The 21,799-nt window shown below is 36.5% G+C and overlaps 1 protein-coding gene across 3 annotated transcripts in view; it reads right to left on the bottom strand.

Moving 5' to 3' along the window:
• The window catches only part of LOC145296940 (protein MFI-like), a 66,813-nt gene extending 45,014 nt beyond the window's left edge, over window positions 1-21,799 (bottom strand). Inside the window, exons 1-5 of one of the 3 annotated variants that reach the window (XM_080143143.1) lie at window positions 21,244-21,799; window positions 14,552-14,728; window positions 12,931-13,077; window positions 9,313-9,472; window positions 5,948-6,531 (exon numbers count right to left, since the gene is read on the bottom strand). In XM_080143143.1, coding sequence (XP_079999269.1) covers window positions 5,963-6,531; window positions 9,313-9,472; window positions 12,931-13,077; window positions 14,552-14,617 — 942 coding nt within the window. In that variant the 5' untranslated portion in view covers window positions 14,618-14,728; window positions 21,244-21,799 and the 3' untranslated portion in view covers window positions 5,948-5,962. Of the gene's footprint in view, window positions 1-5,921; window positions 6,532-9,312; window positions 9,473-12,930; window positions 13,078-14,551; window positions 14,729-21,243 lie in introns of those variants that run through there. The other 2 variants (XM_080143144.1, XM_080143145.1) reach the window with 2 other exon arrangements.

Raw genomic sequence — 21,799 nt, 5'->3', positions numbered from 1 at the left:
TATACCTAGCCTTTCTACTTGTGTGGTGATAGTGACTTTAATTAAAGTCTAAAATGCAAAAATTTTTTTTTTTTTTTTTTATTACATTTTCACCCCAAACAAGGCACATTGCCACTTTGGTGTAGGGGGCTACTATCAGGGGAAACATCTACTGGGGCACTATGTAGGGATTAGGGCAGCGAGATGTTGGTTCACGTTGCACTTGAACTTATGCATGTCAGTACAGTTGGGGAAGCAGTGACCTGGAATGGAATTCCAAAGTCTAGCAGTTCTGGGGAAGAAACTACTGGAGTAGAAAGATCTTTTACATCTAGGGATCTCTACAGTGTGGGGGTGGGATTTTGCAGCTTGTCGGGTCTGTCGAGGGTGTTCACGTCGTGGGGGCACAAGTGCTTGCAGTTCTTCAGAGCATTCACCATTATAATACTTGTAGAACAGGCAGAGGGATGCAACGTTTCGACGATGGGACAGAGGCTGAAGTTTAGATGCCAGTTTAGGGCCTATCAGATTTGCGACTCTCTTTTGAACCCTGTCAAGGAGCGAGAGACTAGTAGCCGATGCACCGGCCCAAATATGACAGCAATACTCCATACATGGGCGAATAGTGGCCTTATAGAGGTACAGGATACTTTCGGGTGTTAGAAGTTTTCTAGCACGGTAGAGAGAGCCCACCTTCCTTGCAGCGGCCCTGGCAATGCCCTCGATGTAATTGTTCCAACTCATGTTTCCTGTGAACGTTAGGCCAAGGAGCTTGAGAGACGTACTCTCAGATAAAGAGTCGTTGGCCATTGCTATAGGTGGTAGAGAAGGTTTCTTGTAATTATTGAAATCAAGTATAATGGTTCGATTGTGCTCTCAACAGAAACATTCACTTTGAACGTGCCCCTGTCATATAAAAGAACCTGCTGTTGATTTTATACGTCGGACACATTTGTTTGTGCGGCGATAAAACTTATCAAATGCACTTCAGATGTAAGATTTTGTAAAAGTGGTAAAAATTGAACTGTTCCATCTTTAATGTATTTTTTGGATTATCGATTTTCGATAATTATAAAAACGTACAAAACAATATCTAAGACATATAAGATACATTTCTGTGAGATGTCAAAAAATCGGCCCAGCCGTTTTGGAGTCCATAGTAAACAAATTCATAGACACACACAAAGTTCCTTTTGATGCAATTCTCTACCTGTATAAGAGCTAAGTATGCCCAAGGATGAAGTACTGCTGTCACATCTGGGCAGGAGCTGCCAAAAGTAGTTTATCCTGCCTTGATAGGGTGCAAAATAGACTTCGTAACCTAGTGGGAAATGCCCTTTTTTCTTTCCTGCAACCTTTCTCACAGAAGAGACGTTGCGAGCCTGTCTCTGCTTTATTGTTATTTTCATTGCAAGTGCTTATCTGAGCTCCAATCTATGCCCCCACTCCTGTCCTGACTTTCACGAAAAACACTCGTCTAGCTGAAAACACTATCAATAATTTCCCTTACTCTTTATCTGTGTCTAAACCTAAACGTAGATTCCATGAACAAAGCTTCTTTCTTAGAACTGCACGCCTGTGGAACTGTCTTCAGTTTGCCTGCTTTCAAACTGACTACAATTTGGTTGTCTTCAAGTTCAATGTGAACAAATTCTTAAGTAATCCAATTTACCAAATTTCCACTACTAAATATGACTACATGTTCCCCTTAACCACTGTACATCCATTAACCCTTATCCTCGAGTGGCCTCCGAGCTTTTATAAGTGGTGACTCCTGTGTAAAAAATAAAAAAATAGATAGATAGATAGATAGATAGGTACACATCCCTAACTTTATTAAATAAATATAGAGAGGAAGAGGAGGGGGGGGTAAGTATATATGACTTCTTTATCTCCCCAACCTTGACATAAATCATCTAACATGGCCGATCCTATCTCATTCTCTTGTCACGTTTGAAATAAACAAACGATTTATGGTGCAATCAAGAATTCGTGACAAAAAAGATAAACATAAATTTATGGTTATTTGGGGGTTTTTTTTGGAGGGGGGGGGTGATTTTTAGATGCCATATCTAGTTGTTGTTGTTGTTGTTGTTGTTTTACGGCATCTCAACCCTTTTCCGGTCATTTAATGCTAAATCCAAAGATTTTGAAGAAAATTTTTTTAATAGAGTATATTTGTTTGTTTTTTTTAAGTCGGTTTCTATTCAACCCATAGTTGGGACCCTAACAGGTACTATCACTCCGGGTCAGAGTGGACCTTGGAGCAATGGCAATTAAAGGGTGGCTCCACACTCCCCAAAACCCGCAAGCTGGGGCCTCATCATCGGATATAGTTTAAGGTCATATACAGGACCTGGCCATATCTAGCAATGGATTATTGTCAACTATTTTTTGAAGAGGCATAAGTAGGTGGTGGTGGTAGTTGTTGTTGTTGTTGTTGTTGTTGTTGCTGCTGCTGCTACTGCTGCTGCTGCTGTTAAGCATCATTCATTTATTTATTGCCAATTATTGTTGGCATTCATTTCTCCAATATCGTTCTAGTCAGCATTCTTTCTAGAAAGCGATTTATGACAGGGACCAATGTGAAGGTTGCCAACATCCCTAAGTGAAAGTGTTTCTATGGAACGAACTGGATTCGAACTTGGCACACCCAGATTATCAGTCCGTGCCGTTAACCACTTGACCACTATCACCTCTCTGTTGTAAATGATGCTGCTGCTGTTGCTGTTATTGTTGCTGTTTACGGCATGTAAACCAACGTTGGATCTTTTTTTTTTTTTCAGAAATTGTGTATGTTTTGTAGACAACGGGTTCGTAGATTAATTTCAATTTTTAGTCTTTCCAAGTAGTCACCCATTTAGTACTAGCCAGACTCAATGTTGCTTAACTTCCGTGATCTAATGAAAACCAGTATGCTAGCGTGACTACAGTCATATATTTGGGGTAAGCAGGAGGTGCAGAGTATTTTATTTTTTTAATGAAATAGATGAATTATCATTTGAATGATGAAGAATATTATGAGAGGATTGAAAGTGATGAACGGAATTAACAAAATTTGATTACTTAAGAGACGGTTTATGACAAGCATTTGTTGATGTTGGATTTGAAGACGACCATGTTGTAGTCTGTTCAGAAACAGTCCTATGATAATGTGTGTTCACGGATGAAAAGTTCTTCCAGTTGCGGTAAAAAGACAAGTTCTTACTGTGAATGTCTTACTTAAAGATTGAAGTTGAGCTAAACACTTAGAAATAACAGCAGAGCAGAAAAAGACTAGTACGATCTCTTGTGTGAGAAAGGTGCTGTAGAGAGCGGAAGAGATCATCTTCCGTTAGATTTCTAACCCTAATCCTGAACACGTTGAAATATTACTTCTTTTCAAAAGTCGCTTTTAAACTATTTCTCAATGCAAACACCTCCCCAAAATGTGTCAGAAATACTCCATCTTGGGACAAATCTTTACTTTCGGCTCAAAATTCATGCTTTCCTTATTTTATTCTTTAATTCCGACATTCCATAACGATGTTTCTGACAAAGGGGAAAAATTGTTAATTTTTTTTATTGGAATTTATCAGCATAGTGCTTATTGTTGCCTAAATTTTGACCTTGAAGTGTAAGTGTTTTATTTTTTTAAGTTCCTTAAGTGGCTTCATGCATTGTCTGGAGCGGTTTTCGGGTTTGTATTACTGTACACATAGATTCGAAAAATATACAGTGTTTACTGATGTATTGGAAAATTTAAAATGGCGCCCGACTCTCTCTTTGACACAGTAAGTTTGGGAAAAGGAGTTTAAAATAAAAAAATATGCAAAATACTGTTACAAACCCACCGAATATATGTCAGCCTATGTCATGGTAACATATAGTGAGCGAGTTTTTAACCGTATTTTGTCTCGTTTTTTATTTATAACTCCTTTTCCCAAACTTACTGTGTCAAAGAGAGAGTCGGGCGCCATTATAAATTTTCCAGTACATCGGTAAACACTGTATGTTTTTCGAGCTGAATAAACATGTTACATTAAATAAAAAAAAAAAACTAAAAACATATCCATTTAGGTAGAAAAAGTAACTTATCTTGCCTTTGATAACATTTATTTGTTATATATTTGTTTTTTGACAACTTTTTTGAATCTATGTGTACAGTAATACAAACCCCGGTTTTCATATAAAAAAAGGTAGCAGGACCCATTAATTTGTGTTGTCTGGTGGAAGTCTGCCCCCCCCTCTCGCAAACATGCGTTCTAAAGTTACATAAGATGGTGGCTAATAGTCTAGACATAATAAATTTGTATGTGGCATCTGTTGTTGCAAACCTATGGTACTTTGGTCCAGAGAGAAATTTCTGCAATCAAAATCTATAATATAAAGCTGAACGTGTGTGTGTGTGTGTGTGTGTGTGTGTGTGTGGTCACAAATAGGCTCCTATATGGTTGACTATTACAGAAAACTGATCACATATAATGATAGAAGATGTATCGAGACACAGGAATGGATATGTTTGATCTGGTAGAATGGTGGTTCATTAAAATTGTGGGGTCTGCGTTCATGCCTGGTCCACAAAGTATGGAAATAAAAAATTTAAAAATTAAAAAACAAACGTTTACAAGGGTTTTTGATATAGATGTACATAATAATACTTTGATAAGTATGTTTTAACTTAAATAGGGATGGTATAATAAAATTGTGGGGTCTGCATTCGCACCTGGCTTCCATAGAATGGAAATAGGCACAAACTTTAATAAAAACTTTTCATTTCTATCTACGTAAGTATACTTTGATAATTATGTTTCAGTTTGAAGAAATATGGTATAATAAAATTATGGAGTGTTCGTTCACACCTGACCTCCATAGAATGAAAATATGTCACAAAGTTTAAGAAGGTTTTTTAATATAGATCCACAGAATATTGTGATAAGTGTTTCAGTGTGAACAGGTATGGTATAATAAATTATGGGGTTTATCTATTTTATTTTTACTTTCATCATATTTTGCTTTGGTTTTGATACCCCCAAATTCGAAGCTATCTCCTTATAACCCTTCTTTTTCATAAGCTATCATACTTTCATAAATCAGAGTCCATTTTCTGTAGGCTGCTTTTGAACTCAGTCAACGACGGGTACTTTTGCTAGTATTATATATATATATATATATATATATATATATATATCCTGGCTTGAGGTAGTTGCCTGTCTAGCCGCACTGATGAGCTGTGAAACAGCGAAACAGTACTGTATGTGGATGACTATATATATATATATATATATATATATATGGAGAAGAATTTCACAGTTATATAAGTAGAGAATGGAGTCAGGTATTTTTTGGAACAGCAGAATGGCAACAGAATTCTTTTAGCAATCTTATCAACAGGCAACAACTGCCAACAATTTCCCTTACTCTCTATCTGTGCCTAAAGATAAACAAAATTCCATGAGTAAAGTTTCTTTCCTAGAACTACACGTCTATAGAACATAATATCACAGGGCTGCTTCCCAGCTGATGATTGTTTTCAAGTCTAAAGCAAAGACGTTCTTGTTGAGACACCCTCTAAAATAATTAAACTGTATCCAAATTCCACAGTGTTGTCTCACCTGACGCTCATTAAACCTTATCCTCGAGTGGTCTGTGAGCCTTGATAAATGGTGAAAACCCCTCTGTTAGCAGCAAAAAAAATTGTAAGATATTTAGGTCTAGCACGGAAAATCCAACAAGATAATTTTATATATTAAAGTTTCATAACTCACTGCTGTTCATTCAGTTCTAACAATATTTAGATTTAACTTTTTTGGGGGGGTGGGTAGAGAGTAGATCATTGCATCAAAAGTCAAGTAGTTTTTGGTGGCGCTAGAAATATATAAACTTATCAGCAGATTCGATGTAATGATTTTTTTTTATTTTTTTATTACATTTTCACCCCAAACAAGGCACATTGCCACTTTGGTGTAGGGGGCTACTATCAGGGGAAACATCTACTGGGGTACTATGTAGGGATTAGGGCAGCGAGATGTTGGTTCACGTTGCACTTGAACTTATGCATGTCAGTACAGTTGGGGAAGCAGTGACCTGGAATGGAATTCCAAAGTCTAGCAGTTCTGGGGAAGAAACTACTGGAGTAGAAAGATCTTTTACATCTAGGGATCTCTACAGTGTGGGGGTGGGATTTTGCAGCTTGTCGGGTCTGTCGAGGGTGTTCACGTCGTGGGGGCACAAGTGCTTGCAGTTCTTCAGAGCATTCACCATTATAATACTTGTAGAACAGGCAGAGGGATGCAACGTTTCGACGATGGGACAGAGGCTGAAGTTTAGATGCCAGTTCAGGGCCTATCAGATTTGCGACTCTCTTTTGAACTCTGTCAAGGAGCGAGAGACTAGTAGCCGATGCACCGGCCCAAATATGACAGCAATACTCCATACATGGGCGAATAGTGGCCTTATAGAGGTACAGGATACTTTCGGGTGTTAAAAGTTTTCTAGCACGGTAGAGAGAGCCCACCTTCCTTGCAGCGGCCCTGGCAATGCCCTCGATGTAATTGTTCCAACTCATGTTTCCTGTGAAATAAGATTGAGATAAATATTAAAGTTTTCGCTTATGCTAAAGACAACCATTCATTAAAGATTATATTTTTAAAAATCTTAAGATTTTTTGATAAAGTAGTCGAAAAAAATAATTCATTTTTTGCTTAATTTTTTTTTTAAGCAAAAAATGAATTGCATCTTTCTTTTCCTAGAATTCTTCAAATGTTGCGATTTTTTTTTATATAAAAAGAAAAGTAGTTGAAAAAACAAAACAAAACAATTCCTCAAAGTTGTGTTTGTTTTAGCATCCCGGATTCATGTGTGAAAAAAATAAACAAAACTTTGGTCAATATGTGCTAAAGTACCAACTAAAGGTGGTTTTTAGGAATATTCATTTTTTTTTTTAAGATTGTCGCCGACAAGTAGTTTTAATAATATTAAGACCTTTATTCTCCAATGTATTCCCTATTGTTTTCACTGGTTGCCATGTTTGTTTTCATGTGTGGATTCAATTTGTGCGTGAATACCTCTAAAAATTAACTTTTAAAAATAAGTCGGCGATCATATTTTTGGTTTTCAGTTGGGACATGGGGAGAGTCCATATTAAGGGCAGATAAATGCAGTTTCAGGACAGAATCGAAAATAAATGCATGCTTTTTTTTTTAATACATGTTTGTTTTTTTTTTTGTTTTTTTGCAATAAATATAAGAAACTTGGGACCAAGTAAAGAATAGATACCCTGTAGCAGACGCCGCCGCCTGGCGGTGTCCGGCGCACATTTCAACTAACACCGGTGATTCGACATTGACATTCGCACAAGACATAGCGTCGGTTGTTTGTAAACACGTCAAATAGCAAACATGCTCGAATATTCGCCAGCAATTTTTTTTTTTTAAATATATTTACAAAACTTTTGAAGATTTAAAAGAAAAAGTATATATTTACAAAACATTTTTTTTTAAGTAAGTAACAAAACGAACGTATTTAAATAAAAGATATTTAAATAAATGGGTGTCTCTTTCTGTTTCGAATTTTTGCGACCAAGATTGATTTTTATGTACCGTGTTTTTTTTTTTCTGTGTGCGTTTTTAAGACAATTCAATATTTATTTAATTATTCTTTAAAACATTAACTTCAGCGACAATTAATATATTTTTAAAATAATATTTTTAAATATTAAAATTTGACGAATATTCGCGAGCAAGATTTTTTTTTTTAAATAAAAGATATTTAAATAAATGGGTGTCTTTCTGAGTGCGTTTTTTTTTTAATAAAAATAAAAATCATAAAAAGATTTCTATCTTGTGATACTACATTTCATTTTTATAAAATAAAAGTTATAAAAAGATATGTGAATAAAATAATATAGTTTTTTAATCTCGATTGTTTATACTTGTGATTTTATTATGCATAAAAATTGCCTCGGCCTAAAAGGATTTCTCCTTCACTGACCACCGTCATGCATTTCACTTTAAATAAATATAAAAACGTACAAAAAAATGGCCAAAACCGTATAGAATTAACCTTTTTTATAAGAATCACCGGTGTTAGTTGAAATGTGCGCCGGACACCGCCAGGTGGCGTCGTCTGCTACAGGGTATCTATTGTTTACTTGGTCCGAATCTTGTAATAACACAAAATAGAGTTTTTCTTTAAACAAAATTGATATTTTTTTTTATTTTTAATAAAACACGAACACAAAGTTTTTGTAATACATTTCTGGAATTGATATAAATATAAGAAACTTATAATAACGAAAAGCTGATGATTTTTAACAAAATAGACATTTTATCATTTTTAATAAAACATGACCATGATTGAAGTGAGGATGAGTTTTGAGAAAACTATTTTTCTTTTAAAATTTAAAATTTTCGTAATAAAATCAAAGCTTTTTTTTTTATATACTACCGAAAATAGAGACACCATTTTTTTTTTCAAGCACCTGTCATCAAAATGAGAGGGGAAGATCAGTATTTTAAACTATGACCGAAGCATGAAATAAATAACGAAAAATAAAAATAAATAAAACTAGATAATGATTACTTCCGGAAAGAACAAATTACTACGTGTCCCAACGTAATATAAACACCCCCAACTTCCCCATATTAATAACGGCTTTCGGAATAAACACCACCACCCCACCTCGAAAGCCGTTCTTAACATGGGGAAGTTTGGGGTGTTTATATTACGTTGGGACACGTAGTAATTTGTTCTTTCCGGAAGTAATCATTATCTAGTTTTATTTATTTATTTATTTATTGATTTGTTATTTATTCCATGCTTCGGTCATAGTTTAAAATACTGATTTCTTCTTCTTATTTTGATGACAGGTGCCCGAAAAAATGGCGTCTCCATTTTCAGCGATAAACTGTAGTAGTACCCTTTTTTTTTTTCTATTTTTTTTTTTTTTTTTTATAATGAATGAATGACTGAAATTTCATTTGTCTGCCCTTGCTAAGCACTTCCCTCATGTTCCATCCGAAAAAAAAAAAAAAAAAAAAAAAATGCACAAGTACCGCCGTACCGCCGACCGGTGTCTTTAGTTGGTACTTTAGCGCACATTGACCAAATCACTTAGTAAAATGGAGTTATCTCCCTCAGACCAATGATGAATTGTCACAAAAAAAAAAAAAAAAAAAAAAAATTAAAAAATAAGATCTAAACAAAGAGCTTCTTCAAAAAAGCAACCATTCATTTTTAACTGGAGCAAAATATTGATCCAAATTAATAATTAAAATCGATATTAAAAGAAAAGCTTACGTTTGGATAATTTTCAAGTCACCAGATCTGGAAACAAATCCCGTCCTCACTTACCAGTGGAAATGTCCGTTTTATCGTCAGATATGTTGTTTACATCGAAAGCATTTTTCCTCTTGTTGGAATTGTTATAGTAAACTTTTGGGCTGCAGGCGCACATGTCTACGATGTTCCTCTCCGTGTAGATTTTGTAATAAATACGAGGCGGGAAATCAGGCTGAAAACAAAGCCAAAAAAAAAAAAAAAAAAATAAACAACTTTTTTTTTTTTTTTTTTCAAGACTAGCTTGGCTAGGTGTGTCAGAAATTTCGTGAAAAATAGTGAATAATTCCACCCCGTCTTTCCAAGCTTATAACTCCTCGAAAAATGTAATTCAAACCCTAATTTTTTTTCAATTAAAGGAGCAAGGTCCAAGGTTTCATTAAAAACAAAAACAAAAAAAAAAACAAACAACGTGTTTTTTTTTTTAAAAAAAAAAAGGTTTTAAACTTCGAACTTTACAGGTAAATTTCTAAAAAAACACTACTTTTTTTGGTTTAAATTTGAATATATTATTTATTGACCTTTTCTCTTCAATTTGTGATATATAAAACTTTGGTGAGTAAATCAATTATTTACTTTTTAATAGACACTTGAAAATGGGGGGGGGCGTGAATTAAAAAAAAAAAACGTTTGTCTAAAATATTATATTTGGTTTATTGGAAAGAGCATAAAATTTCACATTGACCCTGAAAATATCGTAAAAATAGAATCAATAGAAAAATTTTTATAGATTTTTAAAGTTTAAAAATTGAAAAATATTGAGTTCGTATAATTCCTTACTGTTTTTTTTTTAAATAAAAATAATATTTCTATTACTTTTAAAACAACTTTAATAGTTTATTTTGGAAGTATAATCCATAAAGAAAATAAACAACCCACTTTTAAAAGAGAAATTACGAGTTTTTTATATTTTATTCGCAGTTTCGTGTTAGGGGTGTCAAAAATTCCTACAAAAATTCTGATACACCTATAGCTTGGCTACCCGGCGTTGCCTGGATGTAGAGAAGTAGTACACTAAGGTTATTCAGCAACCCCCTAAAAAACAAATATTTCAATCAAAATAGTCACTATCACACACTAGCTAGATTATGAACTTAAAATACTTAAACTAGAAACTTAAAAATTTGACTAAACCTAACTTAACTTAGCATATAATTTTATTATGTTTATTATTAGATATCAATATCCTTTCGCCTAAGGCACGTCCAAATACCAGTCAATTCTTGCTCCACTTACACGACAGACACGCGCGACAGTCACCCACCTTTCAGCAAAGTCTGATAAAGAGAGTCTAATCCCCTCAGCCTTAATGCAAACCTTCAAAGAATAACAGAAAATTCAAACTAGACTAAAAGAAGCAAAAGTATGCAAGTCAACCAAATCACTCTTCTTGTAATGCCTAGTCAGGTCAAAATTAAATATTTTTTGATCCTATCATTTGTCGGTGCCCAGTTGCTACAGACATTAATAGGTTCCAATGCGATAAACAACATATTCAGCATGCACATCATGAGATTTGTAATAAACACACTCAACGGTGCTATGATGCTGCAGTATAAAAAGGCGTGACATAAGATCTCATCTTCATCATCGCAGCGTTTACACAAAGGCAAATTCACCAAGCCAGCCGATTGAAATCTTTTACTGATCCAGAGAGCATCCCGGATTACTAGCCAGGTTAGTGAAGCCTCGTCGTTATCAAGGAAACCTGATCCAGGCGCCCAAGGCCATAGTGAGCGGAGCTCCCCCCTCGAAAAACCGAGCCCTTCACCAATATCGTCTCAAACGGATCCCCCACATTAACACCCGATATAATGCCTTTTGGGACAACAGCAATGTGTCAGAGAGGCTTTCTTTGACCCCCTAAAAGAAATTTTAAAGTGCGACAACAATCGCGGTAGAAGGAACACTCACCTCAGAGAATTTTCTGTGCCTCTCCCTTCGGCTCACTTCTCAAAGTCGGGACGGCTTTCTTAGTGTCTTTCTAGAAGCCACCGTTTTCCTCACAAGGTGAACACATGCAATCTAGATAGTACAGCCCAAGTGTATGTTGGCAAACCTTAATATATGGCATGCCTAGACTGCCCTCAGCTGGATGGAAGTGACAGATCTTGCAACGAACCATATGGGCTTTTCCAAGCCAAGTTGAAAAGAGCCCTCTGCGGATGAAGCAGCGTATCCGATGGGAGTGGAAAAATTGAAAGACGGTATAGGATGATCAGATAAATGTGAGAATTACATACCTCAGCCCTCCCCCTTTTAAGAAAGATTTTGGGTGATCCACAGACTAGCTGTGGTCTGCACCGCGTTCAACACCGACCAATTTTTCTCCAGCTGAAGGTCTGAGCCAAACCAGATGTTAAGTATCTTGCAAGGCCCATCACTCCAGATAAAGGGCCACTGAAGGGAGACTCTCCTCCAGGAACCGATGCACAAGCCAACAGATTTAGCGTGGTTAATTTTGGCCCCTGTTATCATTTCAAACTCTACACCGACAATGCTAATCTCGGCATTGCTCATTACAAGCACTGTCAAATAATCAGAATAGACAGAATAGCACCTGGTAATGAAATATCCTTTAGGACTGGATTCACCCTAAGCCAGTGAAGAAAGGCTTCCAACACCAGCGCATAGAACATCGGTGATAAGGGACAACCCGGAGGAGTGGATCGAGACAGACTAAAGAGCTTTGACCTTTTCCCATTTATTTCTACAACCACAACAGGTTTAGCATAAAGGAAGTGAACCCATCAGTAAAATTGCAGGCCAAAACCGGTTGCCGCTAAAACAGCCTCCAATGATCCACCCCATCAAATGCTTTGAACTGAGTTAAGATCGGCCAACAAGAAAGAATGTTGAACCGCCAAGATTGAGAAAGAAATGAACCAAACATTAATAAAAGAACCCTACAACTTGTTATTTTGTGGATGCAGTTCCATTTTGCAGCTACAAGCGATGAAGCCAAGAGGTAGAAAAAATGCATGTTGAAAATTGTGATTTTGCCGTGTAGGTTGGTTAGTGCAAGAAGAGTTCAAGGTTTAAGTTGCTGACGTATGTCAAACTCTGTAGCTGGGATCGACGATAGCACTGAAATAGGTCATTCGGGTATGTGTGAAAGAGAACACAGAACGAAAGAGAGAGAGCATGAAAGAAAGAGAGGAAGATATCTATCCTCTTGCATACAAGTCAGTCTGGTTTCTGATTTATGATTAAGCAGATACGTCGAGATTGGTGCAAAGATGTGTCCGAGAAAGAAACACAAAAAAGTTAAGAACGGCCGATAAGAAAGAATGGGCACCACCAAGACTGAGAAAGAATAAACCAAGCATTAAGTAAAAGAAGATTCAGACTTGTTATTTTGTGCATTTATTTCCCTTTGCAGCTATGAGTGACGAAGCCAAGAGGTAGAATAAAGGTATGTTAACGTTTGGTTATACACGCATGCACACGTGTACTAACTTAGATGATACGACATTATGAACACGGTCATACATAGACACTCGACATATCACGATTACATACGTAGATATAGACAAAGAGACATACGGAATGACATAGACATGCAACAGACCCCCCCCCCCCCGTTACACAATCCCTTCCACCCCATGGACTGTTCCAGTTATGGATTCTTACCCCTGCCAACCGGAAACGCACTTTAATTCCAGAAGCGGCATCGATAAGACCGGCTTCACGAGGATTGATGGATCGGAGAATTAAAGCTGGGTGACCTCGATTTTTGAAATTAATTAAATTTTTGTAATATTTGAACACTTGTACATCCTGAAAAAGAAAAAAGAAAAAAAAAATTTGTATTAATTCCTGAAAAAAAAAATTGTATTAAAAAAATCTATATAAATAAAACAGTAGATGTGCGTGTGTGTGTGTGTGTGTGTGTGTGCGTGTGTGTGCGTGTGTGTGTGTGTGTGTGTGTGTGTGTGTGTGTGTGTGTGTGTGTGTGTGTGTGTGTGTGTGTGTGCGTGCGCTATCTCTTCGAGTTCTTCTTGGAATTCACACTGGACAATTTCAGACCAACTTAGGATTTGCAAGAGGGTTGTATCGCCGTAGGATGATAAAAAAAAAGTCAGAAAGGAATTGAAAGATCCAAGATTTAAATATAAGGTGACCTCAAAGACAAAAATGCACAGTCGACACTGTCAGAATGATATTGTCATTAGCGGAAAGTGACATCATGTGATTGCACTTCATCCATGAGGGCCGCAAACTGAACATCGATTGGTAGATCCATGTTCTGAGTGAGATAGTGAAATCCAAGGAACAGCAGGTAGACCAAACGTATGGTTTCAAGACTTTCATACCAGACAAAAAGCCCACGCCTGGTTGTCTGGGAACTTTGTTGATCACGTTTCATTTTACACCTAACCTCCCAGTTTGTTTAACTACAACTCTCTTGACTTTTTTGTGCATGGCATTATAGAACGAGACATCAACAAGACATCAACAATAGAGTTTTACATGTCTATATAAATAAAACAATACATTTATTTATATTTTTTTTGCATTTTCTTTCTTTGAAGATTGTAATGCTGGGTATGAGGCAGCCAAACCAGCTGCCAACATTCCCCTGCTTTTTATTGAAACAAACCGAGAGCTCTTTTTAGTATCCTCGCCGTTCCCTTAAGTGCAATTGCCTGGATCTCTCTTGCACTTGTTTCACCAGATATATTAGTTAGGTAGGACTTCAGGTTCTTCTTCATAAGCCCTGTGGCACCTATAATACATGAGGCCTTGATATTTGGTCTGTTTCTCTCTTTCAGCTCTGTTCAGACCTCCATCATTAGGGACACTCACTTCAACCAAGGTCGCCACTGTGTGTGTTAACTGATAAACTCTTAAACTACTGGTCATATAACATTGAAATTAACAGGAAATAGGGCGCTTCTACACTATTAGGGCGATATTTTTTAGTCGATAAATGGAGTTTTCAAATAAAAAACAATGATTTCTATTGATTTTTTTTTTTTGTCAATTCTAATAAATTACAATGGTAGCTTCCAAATTATGCAGCCGAAATTACCTGAATATTTCTGAATTATTAAAATGGTTTTTGATGGGGATGAACGTCACCACTGTGGAGATAGCAAGAGATTTTGCATAACGGCTCTTCTACAGTTGTAGACAGTGTTTGAATAGTTAATAGCATTGGAAATTAAGGTCCACAGAAGAAAGACAAAAAAGATAGAAAAGTTTGGGAAAGATGGATTTGCAAGTGGTGAAAGTTTAAAATTTTACCCACAATGTACAGCCGCCATCGTCTTTGTATCTTTTTAACGGCTTCAGTTAGTTTCTCTGTGTCATCCATTTTTTTTTTTGCTTTGTTTTTCTCCAAACAGACAACCACAATCGTCTGCTTTGGCTTATACTCTCCCTGCTACTCCTTCTACGCCTCCTCCTCCTCTTGAGATTCAAAAACCTACAACAAAAAACAACAAAAGTGAAAACAGACGACATATTCCCCCCCCCTGTCTAACATTAAATCTGGAATAGAAATTCTAAAAACGTTTATTTTACCCAGCATTACCTGGGTATCAAACATGTTGGATGTGATAATAATACAGGTGTGGCGCAAAGGTTGATCCTGGGATCTTTTATTATTTCTGATATTCATCAACAACCTCCCTGATAAAATTGCGTCCGAGATGGGTATATTTGTTGATGACACCACGCTCTATAATAAGACATGAGGATAGAACGAATGTATACATATCCAAGAAAATGGCTCAAACCTTATAAAAAAATTCTGTACTAATATTGGGCCGTAAATGGTTAGTAACATTTAATGCTACTAAGACTAAGCTTATTTCCTTTAACAATTACAAGAAACCTTCTCAACCAATGATTGCCATGACTAATAGCACCCTACCCAAGAGCTCACCTTCAGACTCCTCGACTTAACATTCACAGACAACATGAATTGGAACAATTACATTGAAAACACTGCCAAGGCTGCTGAAAAAGAAGGTGGGCTCCCTCTATCATGCTAGAAAAATCACTCACACCAGAGAGTATCTTATATCTTTACAAAACCACAATCTGCCCTTGTATGGACTATTGTTCTCTCATCTGTGCTGGTGTATCTACCACTAGTCTCTTATTCTTAGACAGCGTCCAAAAAGAGTCTTAAACTAACGGCCAACCTTCAACCTCTGTCTCATCGCCAGAATGTTGTATTCCTGTGCTTGTTTTGTAAGTACTTTAATGGAATGTGCTCTGATGAACTTATAGCACTTGTGTCCCTTCAATGTACATACTAACCCAACAAGCAGCAAAATTCCACCTCTTCACTGTTGGGGTCCCTAGATGCCAAAAAGTCTCTTACTCTTATAGTTTTTTTGGGGGTTTTTAATTCCATTTTCACCCCAAACAAGGCACAGTGCCATTTTGATGTAGGGGGCTACTATCCGGGGACGTAAGTTGCAGTGATATTATGAAGGGAGTTGAGCAGTAAGATTTCTGTTCACATTACACTTGAACTTCTGCATGTAAGTACAGTTGGGAAAGCAGGAACCGGAAGTCTAGCAGTTCTAGGGAAGAAACTATTAGAGTAGAAGTGTTTCTTACATCTAGGGATCTCTACTGTGTAGGGGTGGGATTTTGCTGCTTGTTGGGGGTATTTCCTTTGAGGGGGTACAAGGGCTTTTAGTTCGTCTGATCATCCACCATTAAAATACTTTTCTTTCTTTGGCCTATTTCCTATTGGCTTATACTCTTCCTGCTACTCCTTCTACACCTCCTCCTTCTCTTGAGATTCATAAACCAACAACAAAAAACAACAAAAGTGAAAACAGACGACATACCCCCCCCCATCTAACATGCATTCCATCCCTGTTTCCTGCTTCCCTGACTGTACTAGCCTGCAGAAGTTTAAATGTAACGTGGATAGACATCTTGCTGCTCATTTCCTCACTCTCCCCTGTGGACATGATTTCAAATAGTAACCTCTTATGTCCGAATGACAATATACCTTGTCCCTATTTACTTGCCTGCCCACGAGGGCAGAGTTAGATACAAGGTCAGTTTTTAACGTGGGGAAAATCCAGCTCCCTCAAAAAGGGTCACTCTGAATAGGAACAAAAATAAAAATTATCTTAATCATGAAGAATTTCTCCTTCACTGATCGAGGACAGAAAATGTGAAGTGTAGCATCAGAACAGATACTACACTGTGATTTTTGCCCGAAAGTCAAGAAGAACAATAATATGCCTTGTTTGTGGTGAAAAAGATTAGAAAAAAAAAAAAAAACTAAAGAAAATTGGCGCTTCTACACTATCAGAACGAAATTTTGTAGTCAATAAATGGAGTTTTCAGATACAAACAATGGTTTCAACTGATTTTTTTGTAAATTCTAATAAATTACGTTAGCTTCCAACTTATGCAGTCGAAATTACCTGAATATTACGGAATTATTTTTTTAAAATCAACTTTAATCGTGTTAGCAGATGAAAAATTGTGGCCATCTTAATTTATTTATTGCGGACTATTATTCTCATCTTTCTTAGTTGTTGCTTCATGACGTTTCGCCCAACTATTCCTTTGGCCTTCGTCAGGTCGTGCGGCCATCTTGTTTAAATCAAAATGGAAAATTACCCCCCTTTTGAGCTCTCCTGTGTCTTACATAAGCAAATACGATCGTTTTCATCAAATTCTACTTTCTATTTTCTTTAATAAATCATTTTCTACCTTATCGATTTTTGTAATTTTCGGATATAATCATCTTAAAAATATGATGAATAAATTTCTCGCATTCCTACTTTGGTTTTTGCACGTTTGTTGATCTTATAGTCTATGCCTGATATTTCTGTTTTTATGCCAGGAATTTATTAGTACTCATATTTAGTCACTAATATATCTACTAGCTAACCTACCCAAATATTTTACAAGACAACTTGATCATTAGTATTTTATACTGCATTTAATCATTCATTTTGCATGAATAAGATGATTTTATTGTTGGCATTGGTCTCCCAGATACGAGGGGCATGCAATAAGTAATGCCCCTGACCCACTTCTAGTTGTCTGCTCTAGCTGAAATTTTGCATGTGCAATGATTTATATCTCTATGGGTTATGTGGCAAATTACAGCTCTGAACTAATTGTGGTTTCTGTTTTACAGGTGTTTGAACTGAGTCAGGTGTGAAATGGAACCTGTTGAATGTCGAGCAGTGATCCGGTTTTTGTATTTGAAAGGATGCATGCCACAGGAGACTTTTGATGAAATGAAAGAAACTTATGGTGATAATGCTCAATCATATGACCTGGCATCATGAATTCAAACATGGCCGGAAGTCTGTAGAAACAGCTCCCAGACCTGGTTGCCCCCCCCCCCCTTCTGCCATTGATGAGGCCTCTGTCTGTCAAGTTGAGTCTGCCATTTTGGAAGATCGGCGCATTACTATTCGTCAAATAGCCCAAGATGTCAAGATTAGTACAGGGTCTGTGGAAACTATCATTCATGACCATTTGCATATGCATAAGGTGTCTGCCAGATGGATTCCCAGGTTGCTCACACCATTCCAGAAGCGAGAACACGTCGAGTGCTCGAGGATGAATTTGGAGATGTGCCAAGAAGATGAGTCAAAGTTTTTCAAAAGACTGATTACACAAGATGAAACCTGAGTCCATCACTATGATCCAGAAACCAAAGCCAGTCAATGCAGTGGAAACACTTGGACTCACCACCTCCAAAGAAGGCAATGGTGCAGCCCTCCGCTGGCAAGGTCATGCTCACAGTCTTCTGGTATCAAGACGGAGTAGTGATGACAGATTTCCTGGTAAAGGGTACCACAATTACAGGAGCCTATTATGCTTCACTTTTGAGGAAATTAAGGGAAGCTATCAAAATCAAGAGGCGGGGCAAGATCAGCAAGGGTACCCTCCTCCTGCTGGACAACACTCCAGTCCACAACTCGCATGTCGCCAGATCAGAAGCACGGGCATGTGATTATGAAATCCTTCCCCATCCTCCCTACTCTCCTGACCTTGCACCCTCTGACTTTCACCTCTTCCCAGCCATGAAGTTGTTTTTGAAAGGAAAGCGTTTCCCAGATGATGCAGCCTTGATTTCTGAAGTCACGTCGTTTGGAGGACCAACTTGGGGTGTTATACAAAAACGGTCTCCAGAGCTGCATAACTCTGGGTGGTTCCTATGTAGAGAAAGACTAATAACTGTGTCAAGTTTCGTTGCTCTACTGCTATGAGAAGTGGGTCAGGGGCATTACTTATTGCACGCCCCTCATATCTTTCTAGTTAGGATTCTTTCTAGAAAAATATAGGGTACGTAATAACTAAAATCTCAATAGAAGATGCATATATAAAAACGACAAACAACCACAAAATTCGCGCATAAGCCTAAAGAGTCCTAGAGTAGATGAAACGCGGCGGAATATTCAGTGTAGCTTAATCGCCATATATATTTTATAACTTACTATATATATATATATATATATATATATATATATATATATATATATATATATATATATATATACATATTATTTTATGTATTTAGATAAAATTTTATGTATCTATTTTGAGTATTTACTCAGGCAGTGCTCAATAGATAAATAGAACTAGGTAGTAAGTTTTGAAAATATATATGCCAATTAAGTTACACAGAATTTTTTGTGTTTCATTCTCATGGTGATTCATCAGGCTATTACATATCAACATTACTTTGTGTTTTTATATACTCCTATGGCGCTGGACTTGTTAATGAACCAATTAGATTCTTTGTTATTCACACGCCCATTTATTGTAGCAAATCGGCATGCATTTATTAGGCAGAGGTTTCCTTTTAACTCTAATTCACCTCTTTTTTTGTTCGTTTTTGGCGGAGATAGGTTTTTCTTTTCTTTGGGTTGGGGAGTGATCTAGTTTTAATCGGGATGTTTTATTTTATGTAAGTTTTTTTTTTTTGGCTTATTATTATTATTATTTTTTTTTATTATTATCATTGTTTTTATTATTGTTGTTATTATCATTATTCATGTCTTTTTTGGTGCAATTTTAGCTTCGGAAAGTGTTGTGGAGCTTCTCCGGCATGAAACCATTGTGCTGAACATTGCCGGTTCTCGTAGAGGATCCACTTCTCATTACATGTCACAATCCGCTCCAGAAATGGATCGTTTTTGTTAACCAGAAAGGCACCTAAAAATGACGATTTTTTTTATTATCGTTCATTTCATGTGGTACCCACTTCTGCAACTTTTTTAACTTCCCTATTTGCTTCAAATGGCGAACGACTGTTGAATGGTCAACCTTGAGTTCAACAGCAACTTCTTGGGTGGTTTTGCGAGGATCGGCTTCAATTAACGCTTTCAAATGTTCATTATCAACTGCAGTTGGCCAGCCGTGACTGTCTTCTTCTTCGAGGCTTTCGTCACCATTGCAAAATTTCTTAGACCACCATTGTGCCACACGTTCGTTAGTGGTTCTTAGGCCAAACGCATCATTAATATAACAAACTGTCTCAGCAGCTTTTCGACTTAGTTTGAATTGGAACAAGAAAATCGTGCATATTTGAATTTTGTCCATGTGGTCAAAAAGCCTGCAAAAAATGAATGAAGAGATTCGGAACGGTAACAAATAACACGATTCGATAGAGCGAAAAGCTTCAAAATGATATATAATCTGGCTATCAAAGAATTAATTCAGAAATCATATATAAAAGTAACATATTGTTTTTGCACCAACCTAATATTTCATCCCTACACTTTAATAAATTTTGGGGTTCTTTAACATTTAGAATAGCTAATTTCTCATTCAAACATAGTCTACACCGGTCGTCTAAGTTCCCACATGTGCTGGTTTATCACATTATTTTCCAATCGACTATCAGCGATTGTCCATTTTCTTTGAGCTTCCAGTAGTGGTTTACTAATGCTGTTTTTATTTTGCGTTTTTTTTTGTTTTTTTTTAATGAACTTCTGTTGCAGTATCTGGTTTTAAAATATAATGAGGTCATTCCTACGTAATATTTCTCGCTCGTCGGGTTTTGTTTGTCAAATATTGTAATCTGGTAAACAATGCTTTCGATTGGGCATAAATAAATGACCCTTCAAATAAATTTAACTTTAAAATCCTATCTAAAATAAAAATAGCACGATCCATAAACTGCATATGTATATATATTAAAAAAAAAAAAAAATGTTAAGAGTCGACAGATCGATTTGTTAAATATGTGGTTTTAAGCAAAAACAACAGTACTTACTTACTTGTCATGTCGAAAATAGTAATATATCCAAAAATTACGAAAATTCATCGAGTAGAACAACTACTATTGTGTACCTATTTACTTGCCTCCCCACAAGGGCAGAGTTAGACACAAGGTCGGCTTTTAATGTGGATAAAATCCAGCTCCTCAAAAAGGGTCACTATGGATAGGAACAAAAATTAAAATTGTCTCAGTCAGGAAGGATTTCTACGACTAAAAAAGAAAAACGTCGGGCATTAAAGTGACAAAAAGGGAGGTAAGTATGTTCCCTGTGTTCGCAATCTTCAAGATGTTCACATATATTGTCCCTATTTACAATGCCTCCCCACGGGACAGAGTTAGACACCAGGGTCGTTTTTTAATGTGGAGAAAAGGAACAAAAAAATAAAAATTGTCTCAGTCGTGAAGGATTTCTCCTCCACTAACAGAAAACGAGAAATTGAAGCGTAGCATATTAAGAACAGATGCTACACTTTGATCTTGACCCAAAGGCCAAGATGTTCACATATATATTGTCATTTCTCACAATTTTCCATAAAAATTACTTTTAACACTGAATAATTGTCTACTCGATGATTTTTCATAATTTTTGGATATATTAATATTTTCGACATTATAATTAAGTAAGTAGTGTTTACTAAGTACAGTTGTTTCTTGCTTTAAAACAACATATTTAAACTGTCGACTCTAAGCACCAAAAACATCTTATTACTTACCTTATTAGCAGGAGATTCTAGAGGGGAAATTATCCACTTTTTAAATCCTGTTTCGTGGTTTTATCGGTTGTTGTATAGAAGATTTTATTTATTTATTTGAAATGACATTTTCCCGATTATGAAATATAAAATGGCACGAAACTATAAAGACTACAATAATGACAATATGTTGCCCTGTCGTCCGTCATTTCTTTCACACACCGATCGAGTGGTTCTTTTTTTTTTTTTTTTTTTTTTTTAATCACAATTTTCAAGTTAAATTGTTTGTTGATCTACTTTTGTTTACTCCAGGGAATTATGTCGATTGGTGCCACCTGAACAATACATAGACAAGCTAGAAAAGTGTGGAGGAGGAGGGGGGGCACATATGACTTAAAAAAAAAAAAAAAAAGAAGCAACCCTTACAAAACAACACCAACAAAAGGATTACAAACGCCAATGCGTCTATGCGTTGCTATGCGGAAGTCCATCCTTAGCAACAAAATAAAAGCACGTGTTAGTGTTGAACCGTGGCTACCGAGAGGCCGTGGTTGAACTCTCGGAAGAGTTGCGAGCG

The sequence above is a fragment of the Euprymna scolopes genome, chromosome 17 (genome assembly GCF_053919585.1).
Source record: "Euprymna scolopes isolate OS-2025 chromosome 17, ASM5391958v1, whole genome shotgun sequence".
Classification (NCBI taxonomy): Eukaryota; Metazoa; Mollusca; class Cephalopoda; order Sepiida; family Sepiolidae; genus Euprymna; species Euprymna scolopes.
Note: the sequence above shows the minus strand (reverse complement) of the source record. Positions and strands in the feature narration are given on the sequence as shown.